At 35.7% G+C, this 19,141-nt stretch overlaps 1 protein-coding gene across 1 annotated transcript in view; it reads right to left on the reverse strand.

Annotated features, from left to right (window-relative positions):
- Window positions 1-6,297: 6,297 nt before the first annotated feature.
- LOC127423141 (rho GTPase-activating protein 27-like) overlaps window positions 6,298-19,141 on the reverse strand; it is a 68,767-nt gene continuing 55,923 nt past the window's right edge. Inside the window, exons 7-18 of the mRNA XM_051667237.1 lie at window positions 18,305-18,373; window positions 15,881-15,948; window positions 13,239-13,326; window positions 13,039-13,140; window positions 12,343-12,441; window positions 12,087-12,189; window positions 10,288-10,413; window positions 10,085-10,183; window positions 9,646-9,723; window positions 8,558-8,686; window positions 7,518-7,623; window positions 6,298-7,411 (exon numbers count right to left, since the gene is read on the reverse strand). Coding sequence (XP_051523197.1) covers window positions 7,237-7,411; window positions 7,518-7,623; window positions 8,558-8,686; window positions 9,646-9,723; window positions 10,085-10,183; window positions 10,288-10,413; window positions 12,087-12,189; window positions 12,343-12,441; window positions 13,039-13,140; window positions 13,239-13,326; window positions 15,881-15,948; window positions 18,305-18,373 — 1,242 coding nt within the window. The 3' untranslated portion in view covers window positions 6,298-7,236. The remainder of the gene's footprint in view (window positions 7,412-7,517; window positions 7,624-8,557; window positions 8,687-9,645; window positions 9,724-10,084; window positions 10,184-10,287; window positions 10,414-12,086; window positions 12,190-12,342; window positions 12,442-13,038; window positions 13,141-13,238; window positions 13,327-15,880; window positions 15,949-18,304; window positions 18,374-19,141) is intronic.

Below are 19,141 nucleotides of genomic sequence, written 5' to 3' on the forward strand. Positions count from 1 at the left end.
CGGTGGTACGCATGGTGAGTTGAGCGTGGTTGATGGCGTGAAGCCTCAACACACGCTACGTCTCCGTGGCAACGTGCTCAACAAGCCACGTGATAAGATGCGCGGGTTGACGGTCTCAGACGCGGAGGCAACTGGGATTCGTCCTCCACCACCGGACTGAGGCGAATCACTACGCGACCATGAGGACTTAATGCACATTGGGAACTGGGCATTCCAAATTGGGAGAAAAAAAAACACACACAAAAAAAAACAATAAAGAGTCAATGGCTGAAAAGGTCTTAGAATCAACATATAGAGACAAAGCTGGGTAAATGATCCTGGAGATGTCTTCAGCTTTTGAAATCAAAACATGGCCATAGATGGTTAAATTTCTTTGCAGACAACAGTTAAACACATTCTTTTTTTTTTTTTAACTGTTGCGAGAAATTAACTAAAATTCTATCAGTGGAGGACTTACTTATTAAAATGCCCAGGTAACTAACACCTAACCTTAATACCTGCTATCTGTACTTTATCTAGACTGTGAATAGACATAATTTCACTTTTTTTGTGATTGACTGAGAGGCAGACACATTTAAAAATAACTTTAGAACATCCAAAATAATAGGAACCTGGTTCTCATCTTTTAAAAATAAGCAGGTATCATCCGCCTGCTGACTAGTTAGGAAAGTTTGTTCTGCCACTTGAATACCCTGAACATCTAAACAACGTGTAACATAAATATTAAGAAATTCAGCAACCAACAAAAACATAAAAGGTGTTATGAAACCCTTGTCTAATGCCCCTTCTAATCACAAACCGAGGAGAAACACCATTCAACAAAGACACATTACTGTTAATATTTTATTTGGGCCTAATCCAAACCTATGCAAAGACTCGTACATAAACTCATGCTCGACCGTATCAAACGCCTTGTAAAAATCTACAAATAAAATAATTGCTTCTTCATTACTAATTCTTGGGAAACAGAGATTATTTCTTCTAAGCATGGTTTCAGTCTATTTGCATAAAGGGAGGCTAACAATTTATAGTCTGAATTAATAAAAGTAACTGGACGCCAATTATCTAAATATAAAGTATCTTTGTTAGGTTTCGGAATCAAGGTAACCAAGCCCTCCAAAACAAACTCTTTAATGTCTTGCCAGAAAGTCCTGTCAAATTCAAATGGTTAGCCATCTGGACCAGGGCTTTTATTAAGAGGGGGTTTCTGAAAGGTTGCATCCAACTCCTTCATAGTCAAGTCTTTCTCACAAGAAGCCACATTTCCAAAACTTAGAGCAGGTGTGAATGCTTGAACCTAATTGAAAGAAAGTTCCAAAAAGTGTGGTTAAAATGAAGAGGTATAGAGCCACAAATAAAAATGAGACAAAATTGGAGACCATAGATTTGTATGTGACTAGTGTAACGTTTGAAGGAAGTCACGAGAGCAAGATCTAGATGCAGCTTAAATTCAATAGAAAATAAATCAAATTACACAAACAGAGTAAACACTGGAAATAAGGCAAGACTAGGAACTGGGACACAAAACAAACATCACATCCAAGATAGCAACCGGTACACGAACTGGAGAAAACAACAACTGACAAAGACTGAGCAGACATCAGGGCATAATATACACAAGGGCTAACGAGGGAATGGAACACAGGTGAGAACAATCAGGAACAGCTGACAGAGATGAGGGCAGTGCATGTTGGGAAGTGTAGTCCAGGGAAAACAGACTACAGAGGATAAACACAAGGCAACACAACAGTGGATCATGACAACTAGATTACCCTCAATATTTAAAGATTTTTTATTTATTTATTTTTTTCATTTCTAAATTAAAAAAATATGCTGAATTCTTCTCCCAAAATTCCAACCACTTGGCTCTCGATCTAATATAAGCACCCTTAGCCGTTTCTGCGTAAAAGTTATTTAGTTCTTCCTTCAGACTGCACAACCTCTCTTTATCTTCTTCGCTTGTAACTGTCATACCTAAAATTTTATCCATTTAATTTAAAATAGCAGTATACTTGAAAGATTTTGCCTTTGCCAGTTGTTTACTAAAGTGAATAAAACATTTCAAACATTCATATTTGAACATTTCCCAATTAGAGGCCAAGGAAACATCAGATTTTGCTTTAAATTCTTGAATGATATTCTTGATACCCAAACAGTAAGAAGTTGTAAAAGGGATCAATTCAGTTTGCAATATCGAAGGTATCTGTGACAATCAACATTTGTGTTGGACAAAATAAGATCAATGAAGGCATGATCTGTGAGAGGAGCAGGAGGAATACCACATGTCTTAATAAATGAAGATAGGGAGTCTGAAATAAGCCAGAAGTCTATGCGTGACATTCGAGAAAGATCCGCATTGAACCAAGTATAAGAGCAAGCATTATCTGCACATGTAAGCCTATAAGCATCCAGTAAGGATAGGTTATTACAAAAATCATTGATAATAATGTTACACCTACAGGAACCTCCTTTTGGAGGAAATCTGTCCAGAAATATGTCAGGAGATTCATAAAAATCTTCTCCAACAATTACTGCAGCAGAAGAATATTTACGTTTCAAATGTAGAAATTTTGGAAGATATATTCTGAAGAAAAATAACATTTTGAGTGTAAACCTCTTTTTTGTGAAGTGCAAAATAAAAATAAAGCCTTACGTTTAGATAAGTCACGAATCCCCCATACATTAAAAGAAAAACATGACAATTTAACTAACATAAGAACAATGCAAAACACGAACAAATTCTATAATACAGTAACAAAATAGAATTTGTGAGATGTGATAGAAAACACGAAAAAGTGTAAAACTTGAATCTTATCTATACCTGTCCTTAAAAACGTACCTCAATTTACCATCTATTACCCTTGCTTTATGACCATATTTTCCCTTTCTTCAATTTCTTTCCTTTTTTTTTTTTTTTTTACCAGCCTGATATTCTTAAATCAAAATTTTAATGAGCAACGATCATGTTAAAGGTCTAAGAGATTTAACATCAACCATCCACTAAAGTTCAAATATCGTCAACACAGATCCTCTTCCCATCAACAACGGCAAATGGTCCCTTGAAACCCACGCAACGACATTCTGGAAGCGTACATATATCCGAAGATTCGCCAACATGAGATGGTTTCACATAACTATGCATGCGTTTAACTCTCTTGGGCTTCGGGGCATCATTCACCTCCATTACGATATGAATTGATGATAATGATATCTCAGAAAGTGAAAACGTGTGCAGAAAAACAGACGATCAGGTAAATTATTAGCTAACTTGTCATCGACAACCGGGAGAAAAACAATCTCAAAGAGTAAAAGGATCTACTTAACATAGTCCATATATTGTTTGGAGAGCATGCAAAGGAATATACATCAAAACATCTAATACAAAATATCCACAATGGGGTAATTTTGAGTTTTACACAAATTTCAGAAACAGTCAGCTGTCAGATCAAGTTAACCTACACCGACGCCATCTTGGAAAATACAAATACAAAATACATCTCTCAGAAATACCTGCAGCATTTCAAACAAAAATTGTAAACATTTTAAACAGTCCCAATTAAAGGTGCACTCAGTAATTTTTCCTCATTAAAAAAGTTTAACTCCTAAAGACATGAATTGTAATTTATGTAGGAAATCATGACCACTCACATTAAAATGAAGACTTCAGTCATATCAGTAATCTTATAAAAGCTGTTTTATTCTACATGGAGAGGGTCTTTAGATGGGGGCTGCCATGTTACAATCACCAGCCGAATACTACTTGCTTAAAGGAATAGTTCACCCAAAAATTAAAATTCTCTAATTATTCACTTACCCTTATGCCATCCCAGATGTGTATGACTGTCTTTCTTCAGCAGAACACAAATGAAGATTTTAGAAGAAGACAGAGCTCTGTCAGGTCCTTATAATGGATTTACATGGGTGCCAGCACTTTGACGGTCCAAAAGTCACATTTAGGTGGCATAAAAGTAATCCATGCGACTCCAGTCGATCAGTGAATGTCTTCTGAAGCAAACTGATACATTTGTGTAAAAAATAAATTGATAATTAAAAGGTTATTAACTTTTAAAAAACCCTCCTTGCCTGCAGCTGACACAAAATGGGACGTAAGCGCATCAGTGAGTTTACGTGAGAATTGGGAAGCGGCGCTTATTTACAACAGAAGAACGAACGTCTTGCAAGAGTTCGGCCATTTCAAACAGTGTCAGAGCCCTCGATGGAAGTGCTAATTTAAAGTTAAAAACATTTTAATTATCAACTTACTTCCTACATAAACCTATCAATTCACTTCATAAGACATTCATTGATCGACTGGAGTCGCATGGATTATTTTTATGCCGCCTAAATGTGACTTTTGGACCGTCAAAGTGCTGGCACCTGTGTACTTCCATTATAAGGACCTGACAGAGCTCTATCTTCTTCTAAAAATCTTCATTTTGTTCTACTGGAGAAAGACAGTCATACATCTGAGATGGCATGAGGGCAAGTAAATAATGAGAGAATTTTCATTTTTGGGTGAACTATCCCTTTAATCTCAGTAACCGTCCTGTTTCAATGATTAAAGTAATCATGGCTGATTGTGAATACTACATTTCTACAACATCATCTGAAACTGAAAACGATTGATTTTAAATGATGCTGCATCCAAGCCTCTAGGTGTCAGTATAAGTCCAAGATGACACAAAGACAAAAGTTACTGAGTGCACCTTTAAGATTAATAAAAGTCACTTTAATCACATATGCTATACTTAATTTCATATAGGCCTACTGAACTACACTGTTAATATTCCCTGAAAACAACTAAACCTAAATTTAAACCTAAATTTGCAGGAAAAAGCATACAAATAGACCCAGTAGCAATTTAGCTTAAAGCAATTTTTCCTTCTTTTCAAATGTAATAATTTTATTTTATTTTTTTATTTACAGAAATTATTATTGAAAATTATTGAAAAATGTACATGAATTTATGTCTTAGTAGTTTGTGTCATTAAGAAATGTCTTAGTATTCGACATGTCCCCCATTGTGTTAAAGGTGCACTCAGTTTCCACATTTAAAAAAGTATTACTTCTAAAGAAATTAATAGTAATTTTGAAACATATGTATATAATCATTACCACTCATGTGATATGAAGAGTTCAGTCATATATCAGTAACCTTATAAAAGCTCTTTTATTCTACATGGAGCAGGGGCACCTCATGGGGGCAGCCATGTTAGCATCATATGACCAGCTGAATATTATTCGCTTAATCTCAGTAACTACCCTGTTATTAGACACTTTTATTCATGGATTCAATTAATCCTGGTTTAAGGGGCGATCACACTGGTTTTAGAGCTCACAATTTTTTTCGGACAACACAATGAACCAGGATACGATGTCATGGGGGAGGGCTTCTGGTGTAAGTAAATAATACATCACAATAACTAATATTATATTAAAAATGTTAACATATACTGTCTACTCACTTTCCTGCAACAATAAAACTTGCAGCTTTGATATATATTTCCTATGAATTGAGCCAAGGTGTCACAGTCTGGGCTGGACAGTCCCTCCTGTCTGTCTGTCTTGTCGTGTGTTGGTGTTTGTGTTTCACTCTCTATCCCTCTTGAGTTTTGCAGGTGCCACGTGGAGAACGTCAGCTCTGTTGCCAGAATGACTGATTGCTTCTCCACGCAGCTCGTCACCAGCGGCACCTGCCTCCATTTACCAGCTCCTATATATTCTCTCCTTTTGTTGTCCTGTCTTTGTTGGATTGTTTTGCTATGTTGCAACTCTGTTAGCGTGTTCTGGTCTGTTTCCTGTCTCCAGTTTCAGTCAGTCTAGTTTTTGTTTTGTTTTTAGTATTTTATTCCACGCCCTCGTGAGTTTTGATTTGTATTTTATTTAATAAAAGCCCTATTCTGCCTTCCTGCATTTGGGCCCTTCTCTCAGCACCACGTACCGTGACAAGGGGGCAGGGTGTGAAGTTTCGATCTCCTATTGGTCACGCGTCCTATCGTTCTACAAATTCACAGTTCAAAATTCACCAAGCTTGAACTTTGGTAAGCATCGTAGTAAAAAAATGTCTTTGCATGATCTTGCGTTTCTGTCTGCTGCATTCGGAGGGGAGTGTAGTGTGACTGCCCCTTTACTGTGCATAGCAAATCTGTACAATGGCATCCAGGCCACTAGGTGTCAGTGTAAGCCGATGTAAGCCACTTCAACATACTTCAAAAAATTACTGCGTGCACCTTTAAATGAAAGCATGCTTTAATTTCATCAATAATAAAATACATGAATAAACATGACAGTGAAGCATAACTTATAAAAGAGTTACTTTATTAAAAGCCTGTTTACTCCACGTAATTTACAGCATAAATACGCCTTTTCTATATACACACACCTTCAAACAGCTTATAATGATTATTATACGAGTGCGGCAGGTTGTAATAAAATATTAACGCTTAATCTATGTGCAAATTCCATTTCACAGATGCTATATTATGGGACCACATAATAGGCATTATGAAGGCATTCCCAATTTACAGTTACAAACCTGCAGTACTTTCTTTGTACATTTCTATGTTACAGAGTATTAGAAAAACATAAATGATTATAACATAGTTGACCTAAACACAGGAACATTGTAATTTAAAATATTACTCAACTACTCTCACATTGCAAATTGTAACCATTGTAAACCATTGTAGGAACTAAAGGAAACTTTTAAAACCTTCAGGGTTTTGCACTACTCTAGAAAGGCAAAAGGCCAAAGAAAAGCAAAGATAAATGGACATGTTCTGTTTGTGTGTTGCAAGAAAAAACAAAAGTAGCTAATAACTTTTTTTTATATAAAAGAAAGGTCACAAATACACTCAGACAAATATACCCCAACATTCTTGTGAAGGGAGCTTTCCTTATGTCTAAGAGACAACAGATCAAAATAGTTTAAACTACATATTTCTACTATACAATTTTCAAATGTGCTGCCCTTTCAATATTTAAACTGCTTACATAATCCTTCATTCTGTTTCAGTGATATTAAAATATTAATCTTAAAGGTTACTTTTCTATATTTGTGGCCTCTCCATTCATAATATGCTGTAAAATGTAGCTTTCCTTCACAGAGCTGTCACATCAGTTTCTATCATTTTTCTCCCATTAAATAAAGCATTTAAGTGGGGTTGTGGATTCAGCCTAAAAAGGCAACACATTATCATCTGATGCTTTTTATTTGCTCCTGAGTGTTTATGTTAATCACATGTGGAAGATAGACTCAAATTCATTAAGCAAGAACTCTACAATCTGGTTCTGGACGACCATGTACATGGTTAGGTTTGATGTCTCCAACTCAGGTTTGAGTAATGTTGGGCCGAAAATAATGGCCACGTTCTGTACAGTCATTCTGTTCTCATCTCCATGCTGAATGACCCTGAAAGAAAGAAACAAACAGAGACATGCTGTAGATAGAGAAAATTGACATATATATTTTCACTTTGTGAATACATGAATATAGCGTATGTAAATAAATGACATACTTGCGTAAATGGCTGAATAGTGCTTCCATTGTGTCATGGTTGGGTGCTGGTAAAGATCTTACAAGATTTTTCATGTGGGAAAGTTTATTGTAATATTCAGGGATTTCTGTATCAAAGCACAAGAAAAATATAATTATCAAAAAGCTGTGAATAAACATGGGTAGGAAGCACACATTCCTACTTAGTGATAATCTGGCCATTTTGTGATTAGTGGTATGTATGCATATACCCTATAGACCTACTGTATATTTATTACAAAGACAGCTCTGATTGGTCAACTGCAGCATTCAACTATTTCTGTATGGTGACCATTAAACTGTATAATTGACCGGCAATCGAGGCATGCAAGTTAAGTGTCTCCAGGTTGTCATCATCACATAATAAATCTACACTCACTAAGAACTTTATTAGGAACATCTGCACACCTACTTATTCATGCAATTGTCTAATCAGTCAATCGTGTGGCAACATTGCAGTGCATAAAATCATGCAGATATGGGTCAGGAGCTTCCGTTAATGTTCACATCAACCATCAGAATGGGGAAAAAAGTGATCTCAGTGATTTTGACCATGGCATTGTTGGTGCCAGATGGGCTGGTGTGAGTATTTCTGTAACTGCTGATCTCCTGGGATTTTCACATACAACAGTCCCTAGAATTTACTCAGAATGGTGCCAAAAACAAAAAACATCTAGTGAGCGGCAGTTCTGCGGACGGAAACGCCTTGTTGATGAGAGAGGTCAACGGAGAATGGCCAGACTGGTTCGAGCTGACAGAAAGGCTATGGTAACTCAGATAACCACTCTGTACAATTGTGGTGAGCAGAATAGCATCTCAGAATACACAACATGTCGAACTTTGAGGCGGATGGGCTACAACAGCAGAAGACCACTTCGGGCACTTTATTAGGACCATAGTAGGACCGACATTATATTGGCATCCCCATTGGATTGGTCATTGAAAAACACATATTGGTCAATCACTACAGTCCTACTCCCCCAGTATGTACAGTCTGTGCAATCGATTAAATGTATATCTTACTGATGCCACAGATGAACTCATTGAACAAATTGTAAGGGAAGAGAGGCTCCGGTAGTTCTCTGAAGAACAGCTTTAGTGCTCCTGTGATCACATGGATATCCCAGTTATCCTCTTCCAAGTCCAGATCCTCTGGAGAGACACATACAGACACATGATTCAGTTTGTGTTTCAGGGAATCATTTTTAAACTGGGCTAAAGTGCCAAGATAAACACTGTGAACTTCTTATTACAGTAATACAGTCATTAATTTATCACAAAATTATTATTGATTTTTAAAAAAAAAAATTTTTTTTAATAAAATTCAGCGAAAATGAAAGGCAGTGCCAAGGGAGTACTACAATGATGTATAATACTTTACAATTTAAATAATATATAGTCTTTTCACACTGCGGTAATGAGAATATCATAATGATCATCTTTTTTTGCATTCAGGAAATGAGAATTGAGGGGGAAAATGTGCGGAATATGAAAGGTGTTGACCAACGAGAATTTAAGAGAGTTACGCTTTCAGAATTCAATTTGGTGTATTTGTTGTTTTTGTTTATTTATGTTGCACCATGAGAACAAAAGAATAATCCAAGGAAATAGATTTTTGTAAAGAGACATTTACAGCATATTAGATCAGAGGTAAAGAAGTAAAAGAAAAGAACATTTAAATGTAAATAAAAAACAACATAAACAACAGAAAATTCACACTTGATATCCCACTTGATTGACACAGCTCTCTCCACACTCTTAAAGGAATATTCCGGGTTCACTACAAGTTAAGCTCAATCGACAGCATTTCTGGCATATTATTGATAACCACAAAAATGTATTTTGACTTGCCCTTCCTTTTCTTTAAAAAAAGCAAACATCAGGGTTACAGTGAGACACTTACAACAGAATACAATAGGGCCAATTTGTTTTAAGGGTTTAAAAGGCAGAAATGTGAAGCTTCTAATTTTATAAATGCACTTACATTATTTCTTCTTTTAAAACTCATGTATTATTTGAGCTGTAAAGTTGTAAATATTCCTTTAAAACACATTTTACACAAGACAAACTGTGCTGTGTTGAAGTGTAAAAACAATGCAAATAAGCTTTACCATGATCTGCTTTGAAACGCAGTTTCTGAATGACCGCCAGATTCCCACTAACCCTGTAGAGTCCATCGATTCCCAAACCTGAGGAATGATGACAACAGAAATCTGGTCAGGCTGCTTGATTTTTTGGATTAAATTACACCAAATATTTCAATGTGTATTCTAATATTGTAGATTTCAATAAACAGCGATCCCACACTCTCTGACCAATTAATTTCCATGACTTTTCCAGTTGTTCGGGATTACTGGATACGTTTTTTTCTTTTTCTTTTTTTCTCAGAGATTATTCTCTCAAAGAGCAATTTCTAGCCAATGAAGTACATTACATAACATTTTAAATGTTATAACTGAAAAATCTTTCATGACTTTTCCAGGCCTGGAAATCAAAATTTTAAAACCAGGTTTTCCATGAGAGTGAGAACCCTTTGAAAAGGTAACGGACCTCTTTTCTCTACAGTCCGGATGCATTTCTCTACAAAGCTGGGTACTGTGGTCCTCTCCTGAACACACAAATTGTGCAAGTGACATCCAAATACATTTTCTGGGGGGAAAGAGGCAAAGGGTCACATTAGAATAATTTCCCAAACAAATCCTGACTTCCTAAAACACCAACAGGAAATGGTTTAAGGAAAGTGGTGGTCCAACCTCTGATATAGCCTTTGTCTTTGACGGACTGCAGGGTGGGCCGTTTCAGGAGAAACTTCTTCAGTTTGGTGCGGACTTTCTTCTGATCTGCTTCAAATGTTGAACTTGTGGAAGGCTGTCGAGTTGCTGATGAACAGGAAGAGGATGTTGCATATTTAAACATATGTACTGTACATATTTAAGTTGTTACATTTTGCCATTTCTATATTCAACATGATAATGATCAAATGTCTAAAATTTAAAAAAAAAAGAGGTTTCAAATTATTTTGAAGTGTTTAGAATCCATGAGATGTGAAAGTGTATTTTTCTTTAAGCAGAAAGTGTTGTAATTTAATGTTTAATTTAGTTAAAGGAATACTAAAATTCACCCAAAAACAAAGATTCTGTCATAATGTCACTCCAAACTTTCTTTCTTCTGTGGAACACAAGAAAAAGTTTTTGAAGAATGATTAGGCTGCTCTCTTACAAACAATGCAAGCATACAGTGACCAGGGGCTATCAAGGTCCAAAAAGGGCAAAAAGAATCATCAATATAACCACAAGCGGCAATTATCTGGGTCCACGCAGTTAGGAAAAGTAGAGAAAATGACCAACATAGTCAAATTTGAAAGAACAAATCAGGGGACTCCACTACAAAGCACTCTAGTTACTTTTCAGGTATGGTTTTTGCAGATTTCTAATCTTGTGCAAAATTGGTAGTACATCTTTCATATGTCACTGACAATTCAATTAAGTTACTAATCCCTTTTGATTTGCTGTCAGCAGAAATTGATGACATTTGGCACATGGCCCCAGAGTGTCCTGTTGTCCATGTGTACCAAGTTTTGTGAAATGTGGATGTTGCAATCACAAGATACAGCCCAATTAGTCATTATAGACCATACCCAAAGAATGTATAGGCGAGCATATCTGCAAAATATTTAACTGAATACGAATTATTTTGATACAATTTAGTCTCTAAATGTGGTGGAAGTTTATTATGTCAAAAATTTAAATCCTTTTGACTGATTGATTCAGAAGCACTTAAGGGTTCAAATGAAAAATAGTATTTTTTATGCTAGCAATTTCAGTTCCAGAGTTATTAATAAAACATATACAGTATATTAGCTTATTATAGGGCCACCTTGTGGCCGATTCTCTCAGAATTTGGTATCCAGTTTAATTTTGGCAACCTGTAAATGAATGCCAAATGTTATAATGATCAGCCATTCACAACGCAAGTTATTAGCTGCTAAATTTTGAATGGCTGTTTGAGGCATTTTTGTTTGAGTTGTTCAAGCAATATTTTAAAGATTTGTTAGCACTTGACCCAAAGAAGATGTGTTCCAAATTCCAACTTCCTGGATCAAACTGTTGCAGAGTTATAATTGGTTTTTAGTTGTAGCGCCCCCATAGGTAGAATTGGACGAAATTTGGCATGCATTCTCAAAATTTCTTGGACCAAAGTTTCCCAAGTTTTGTTAAGTTCGGACTTTGCATTCAGAGGTTATAGTTCGATAAGTGAATTTGCGCCAAGGCCTAAAATTAAGACAATAGCGAAAACACAAAAACTCTTATTATAGCTCTACCTAGGGTTGGATGCTTGGTTTTAGGGGTCCTCCGCTGCTTGGACCCCTAAAAATTGTATCATAAAATTAATCGAAAAAGAGCTGCTAAACACTCTTCCGAATATCTCTTTTTGTGTTCCACAGAAGAAAGAAAATCATCTGGAACTGGACTGACATGAGGGTGAGAAAATTATGACAGATTTTACATTTTTGGGTGAACTATCCCTTTAAGAGTCTTCTTTGACACACTACCATTGCTCATAGTTCTTTTGTCTATGGATCTCTCCTCTCTGTCTGTGCTGGAGGACTTTTCACTGATTTCCTCCTCATCTTCAGAGTGGTGCTGATCCAAATCCTGAATGCATAGAGCCATGTAGAAAAACAGATACGATTATGAGATCTCGTTGAGAAAAACACTACCCAATTCTTTCTGCACGAGTGAAGATGAAAGTGAAAAATACTTGGTATTAAGGAACTATTCATGTTTGTATTGCAGCGTGAGACTCACCAGCTGGCGTATGGTATCTACGATGACTTTATGCCAGTCATTGATGATGCTTTCCGTGTCGTATTGGATCAAGTACTCCGTGCCAATTCGACTCTTGAGCTGAATACACAACACACATGGAGTGTATCAAGAAGCCACACTAGTCAAGTAGTAATGATTAAATCCAAACTTCCTCTGTTGGTTTTGTCGTGATAGAGTAGGGTTAAAAAATCTGAGACCACTAATGAAAGTTCTTCTATTTAGCATTTTTCTAATTAAAATACTGTATAACTCATTACAGATTAAATCATTATTACAATTTGAGTTAAAATGTTAATTTGAAAATGTAACATGAATATCAGAATTTTTTTAGTATTTGGTATGTCACCCTTGTGCTTTAATGGCAGCATGCAGTCACGCTGGCATGGACTCAAACTTTATGCAAAACCTGTTGATCCATGTTATTTCAGAATGATTTGAGAATGTTCCAAAGAGCATCTTATGTGCTTCAATGGAAGCAAAGCAATCTGACATTTTGTACAAAGGAGTTTACATAATCAAAATCACAAAAGTTATTTCATAACATTTCTTTTTTTCATATGTTTATCCTAAAATCCTACATCTTTCTGTGTATTCCAGATTTAAATTCGACTTTTGAACCCCATATGATAATCTGGCAAAATCTTTTTAAAAGTGGTAGTGTTGTAACCGGCATACCTCCAAAACATTTTTCTTGCTTGATTTGTCCTTGGTTGCCCAGCCAATTGCTGCTCCTTTTAAATCCACAGTAAATTCTGGGACTATCTGATTTGTCTTGCTCTGCATAGTTTAAAATACATTAAAATAAAGTATTATGGGGGGAAAAAACAAATGCTACTTGATAATGCAATTCCACATTCGGTGGTTTAGATTCTCACTGATGCTCCGGTTGGTGTGGACTTTGGGTCCTTATGGAAAGTCAGTAATCCTCCATGAAGAACCGTCCAGGAATGAGCCCAGTTCTTTCTGTGAGAAGATTCACAAAATTTGACACTTTTACATAAATGAAATATATATATATATATATATATATATATATATATATATATATATATATATATATATATATATTTATTTTTTTCACCCAATTTGGAATGCCCAATTCCCAGTGCGCTTTTAAGTCCTTGTGGTCGCGTAGTGATTCGCCTTAATCCGGGTGGCGGAGGATGAATCCCAGTTGCCTCCGCGTCTGAGATCATCAACCCGCGCATCTTATTACGTGGCTTGTTGAGCGCGTTGCCACGGAGACATAGCGTGCGTGGAGGCTTCAAGCCATCCACCGAGGCATCCGCGCTCAACTCACCACGCGCCCCACCGAGAACGAACCACATTATAGCGACCACAAGGAGGTTACCCCATGTGACTCTACCCTCCCTAGCAACCGGGCCAAATTGGTTGCTTAGGAGACCTGGCTGGAGTCACAAAAGTAATAAATGTTAAAAAAATATACAGCTATCAAAACACTAACACTATAAATCTCCACTTTCACTTCCAAATTCCTTTGTTTTTGGCGATTCACATTCTTCCTGCATATCGCCACCTACTTGACAGGGAGAATTAGTAGTAAAAAAGGACTTAAATATCGATCTGTTTCTCATCCACACATATCATATCACTTCTGAAGACATGGATTTAACCACTGGAGTCAAATGGATTACTTTTATGCTGCCTTTATGTGCTTTTGGAGCTTCAAAGTTCTGGCCACCATTTACATGCATTGTATGGACCAACAGAGCTGAGATATTCTTCTACAATTCTTTGCTTGTGTTCAGCAGAATAAAGAAAGTCATACACATCTGTGATGGCATGAGGGTGAGTAAATGATGAAAGAATTCATTCATTTAACCCTCAAAAAGTGCAAAAACATAAAGATATCTCTGAAAATTAAAAGGAAAGTTTTTCCAAAAATGAACATTATGTCATAATTTACTCAACCTCAAGTTAATTCAAACCCATATGACTTTCTTTCTTCCATGGAATACAAACGGAGATATATGGCAGTAGGTTAGTCTCACTAACAACACACTTTATTCCCCCGCATTTTTGAATGAAAGTGAATGGTAACTCGGGCTATAATTGTGCCTAAAATCTCCTTTTGTTCTCCACAGAAGAATGTAAAGTCATATGGGTTCGGATCAACTTAAGGTTGAGTAAATGAAGACAGAATTTTCATTATTGGGTGAACTATCCCTTTAATTTTCTAACACATTAGGGCCCAAGTAACATATTTTCATGATTTTCATCAAAATATTGCTTTTATTTATTAATGCACAATTTAATTTCATTTAAACCGATGATCTCAGTTCAGGAGACTCTGGGCTGTCAATAAAGGGTTAAACTTTCGACGTATGGAGTCATGTGACTAAACAACATGGCACCGATCACAGCGTAGTTTAGATTTGGGAGCCAACAAATCTACATCTGGTATAAAAACCTAATAATTTTTTTCATATTGAAACCTGTTTGAGTCAAAAGATTAGAGTATCTAGTTTCATCCGATATGCCAATTTTAAAATTTGAGTGATTTATCCCAAAACGCCACACTACTAAACACAGTGTACACTAAGGTGTACTGTAACACATCTTTTCCTTATAATAGTGCAGTTTTCCTTAGAAATCCTATATTTACTCTGCATTTTCACATTGAGAATAAACGGGTTCATCCAAAAGCTGAAAAACTTTGCTTTCAGTGGCTTTATATGGAGTTAGGATGAAAATAAGATGCATTTCAAACTGTTCTGAGACCAGTGCAGACAGACAGCACATTGGAGGTTAAGTCATTCAATAAATAGGGAGCAAGGGAGCATGCAACTAAGTGCATTCAATCCAAACTTCCAATCAAAAGTTCAGTTTCAGGCTGCAGGTTATGTTTGAACCACTTAATATGTTTGGCAGACACGGGACAGTGGTAATCAGTACATAAATTCAGAATTTATAATGTATACATTTTATTTTAACATGGTTGGCAGTGATTGGAGGATGCTGGCCATTACTTGAATCAGAATAAATTATGATAATTTCTGATGCAATGTCTGTAACGTCTCAAAAACATGAATAACCAACACATCTGGAAACATTATAAACAATTTGATTAAAAATATCTGACTCCTTTAGCTTGTTATTATTTAAAATTTCAAAACTTAGTCCCGCTGTCCACATATGCTGCCATCCATTTTTAGGAAAACTATTTGCTTTTTTTTTTTTTTTTCTTACATGTTTATTAGGTGCTAGTTGTTACAAATCAAAAAGAGAAATTGAAAATCCACACAGCAGTCACGCTCGGGTCTCAGGAGGTTCAAATAACATGTAAAAGATAGAAAATTTTGGCTTCTCACAAAATACCGCCATGTTACTTTTAGATAAAAATTGTGTTTTTATGCAAAGTCATATGAGCCCCCTTTTCAATAATTTTCTCAGAAATTTGGCCCACTTACTCATTGCTCCTCCCCCAGCCTCTCAAATGTTTGTATGCACCAGTAATACAAAAATCTTGGGATAAATTCACGATGGCCATCTTTACCTGACTTTTTTCCCATTTTCAGACACTTTTGTTTTGTTCAGGATTCCAGCCTTCTCCAAGATTGAAACCTGAAAAAAAGAAAGATCAGTAAGTAAATACAGCCTCAGGAAAACTATTAAAAATAAAGAGAAGAGATGTCTGACAACAGGAGAGTGAAAATAATAACCTTTGAGGTTCACCTCAAAATGCAGAACAGAAAATGTGGAGCTAATGGTTCTCATTTGAAATGGGTCATTGAACAATAAGGTTGTCTGAGGTGCTAAACATATTTTAAAAGTACATATGTTCACAGAAATTTCATATTTTTTCCATTTTGGTTTTAATTTTTTTTTTGGAAAAACTTTTATAGGTTTAATGACTTTAAAAATGTCAAATGGTGTAACCATCAAGTAAAGGTAATACAATTATTTTCTTGCACCTTTAATATACATGAATTCACAAAACGAAATCATAAATTTCAAAAAGGTTTTCAAACATATTTTCAAGACAAAAAACATTTTTACGAATGTCCTTTTATCCAAGTCACAAATATCAAGAAGGTTTCTTAGGGTTACTCCATTTGACCTTAAAGGATTAGTTCTGTCATGTATTCCCTGTTTTTGTGCTTAGACTTTTATTTTGAAATTCTTGTTTAGTTCCCTGTTCCTGTTTCCTGTTAGTTTTGTAGTCCTTTGTAGTTTCCTTTCATGATTGGTTTCCCCCTGATTGTTTTCCCCAGGTGTTCCTCGTTCCCTTGTTTACCCTTGTGTATTTAAGCCCTTGTTTCCTCTGGTTTCTTTGTCAGTCTTTGCTTGGTTCCCTGTGATTTGTTTCCTTATATTCTGAGTTTCTTTGTTTTATTAAAGCTGCGTTTAGATTCTCATTCCTCGCCTGCCTCGTCACAAGTTCACCCAAAAATAAAAAATTCTCTCATGATTTACTCACCTTTAATCCATCCCAGATGTGTATGTCTTTTCTCCTTCAGCAGAAACCAAATGAAAGTTTTTATAAGCACATTTCAGCTCTTTTTGTTCATATAATGCAAGTGAACGGGTGCCATGACACTGCTGTTTGACGGTCCAAAAGTCATATTTAGGCAGCATAAAAGTAATCCACACGACTCCAGTCGATCAATGAATGTCTTCTGAAGCAAATCAATAATTAAAGGCTTTTAACTTTAAATCGCTGCTTCCGCCCAGTGCTGTTTTTCAGTTTGAAAAGACGTTCATTCCTCTGTTGTATACAAAGCGTGTGCTCTTGACTGCTAAATTTTTTTTAAAAAATTTTTTTTAACACACAAATATTAGTTGTTTTCAGAAGACATTCATTGATCAACTGGAGTCATGTGGATTACTTTTATGCTGCCTAAATATGACTTTTGGACCGTCAAACAGCAGTGTCATGGCATCCATTCACTTTCATTGTATGGACAAACAGAGATAAAACGTGCTTATAAAAATCTTCATTTTGGTTCTGCTGAATAAAGAAAGACTTACACATCTGGGATGGATTAAAGATAAGAGAATTATCATTTTTGGGTGAACTAATCCTTCATCAAAATGTACCTTTTCATAATTTCAAAATGTATCATTTTTATTTCAAACACAGTCATGAGGGTCTAAAGGGGTCTTTGCTTTAGTTCTATCTTGTCACATGACAACAGAATGGCTACCTGCATGTTGGTTACACCACCTGACTTTTAATTGGATGGATTTTTCAAATATTAATAATATTTTAAAACGACACCGTTTCAGTGCACATTTTTAAATAAATAAATAAAAGATTATTCCAAACTACTTTTCTTATTTCAAGAATTTCAGTTTTCAATGACAGATTTATTTATTTATTTACTGTCTCTGGATGGTTTCCCCACTTAGAAATTTGTGACTTTAAGCCCCCCCCCCCCCCCCCCCCATTTATTTTGTGAATTTATTTTTTAATAAATTAATAAATCCAGGTCCAAAAAATGAGTGTAAAATTATTCATCAAAATAAAGGAATAAGCATTTAATATAAACCATTTTGTCATTACACTCCAGTGGTTACTGTGCTGGTTTAAAACTGGTTTTAATCCAATATCATAATATTCCTACTGAATGGCATGAATGAGGCTGAAGTCTGGCCGTTTGCTACAATGCACAACCACAAGGGGTCGGTTTAACATCATAATACTGCATGTCACTGCAACTAGTTAGGCCTGTGCCAGCGCATGCTACAATTGTTGTATCGACATGTCTTCACGAGTTTACAGTTAGTTTATACTGTTAATCTCTTCATAGTGTACATTCTCATGGGTGTTAATAACAGGAGAGTACTTAAATGTACTGATTATACATGACTAAAATTTCAGTCATCCAGGTGATTGTAAAATTTAGTTGAGAACAACTCGACAATTTTCTGTTTACGTTTTACAGGTATTAGTGTGTTTTGAAGTAAAAGTCCTTACATTATGAACCTCAGCAGAGCTGGAGATGTCGCTGTCTGATGTACACAGACGATAAGATGAGTGGATTTTCTGTTAGCGTAAAGACAAAGTCACATACATAACAAATATTATGGATTTACAACAATGCCTATGAACTGCAGAACATGAACTAGGGCCTAAATTTAAAAATGAAGTAGAAAAAAGACTGTGGAAAGAAAATGTAGTCAGGCTTCCGGTAAATTTGGGCAAACGAATATACTGTATACTAAATACTACTGTTGGTTTTGGGCTGATACACTGTATGTGCCTTGGGGATAAAAACCTTTTAACTGCTTACAAATATACAATTTTAAATTTATAACTGGATTTTTGCATTATCTCATTATCTTGTTCAAATTTAAAACCTAATTATGAACAGTAGTAATAGTAATACTAATAATCTAGGTATTAAAATGCAAAACATAATAGCTGTCACCGAATATTTGCATAGGGCTTGCAGACGAATTCATGTTGTAGGAGAGACATAACTTTTTTCCTAATTTATTTGATGCAGATTGCTGATAAAACTAAAACGAAACACTGACATGAGCGCAGGTGATGTGAATGACGTGTCTTACCTAGGACAAGCCATGAGGGGAAAAACACAGCGCGCCCATACACAGGTGCTGGGAAAATTCACTTGGAATCAAATAATAAAGCACATCTTTTAAATTCACTGCTCGGAATTAGCATAATCAAGGATGTGAAATCTGTTTTATTTGCATATAGTGCTAGAATTAAAGATCGGATTTATATCCATTTTGCGGAGACACACTGAGGTGGCCAAGTGTAAATGGAATGAGCTTTTTCTATTGGATA

This window comes from Myxocyprinus asiaticus, chromosome 32, assembly GCF_019703515.2.
Source record: "Myxocyprinus asiaticus isolate MX2 ecotype Aquarium Trade chromosome 32, UBuf_Myxa_2, whole genome shotgun sequence".
NCBI classification, from domain to species: Eukaryota; Metazoa; Chordata; class Actinopteri; order Cypriniformes; family Catostomidae; genus Myxocyprinus; species Myxocyprinus asiaticus.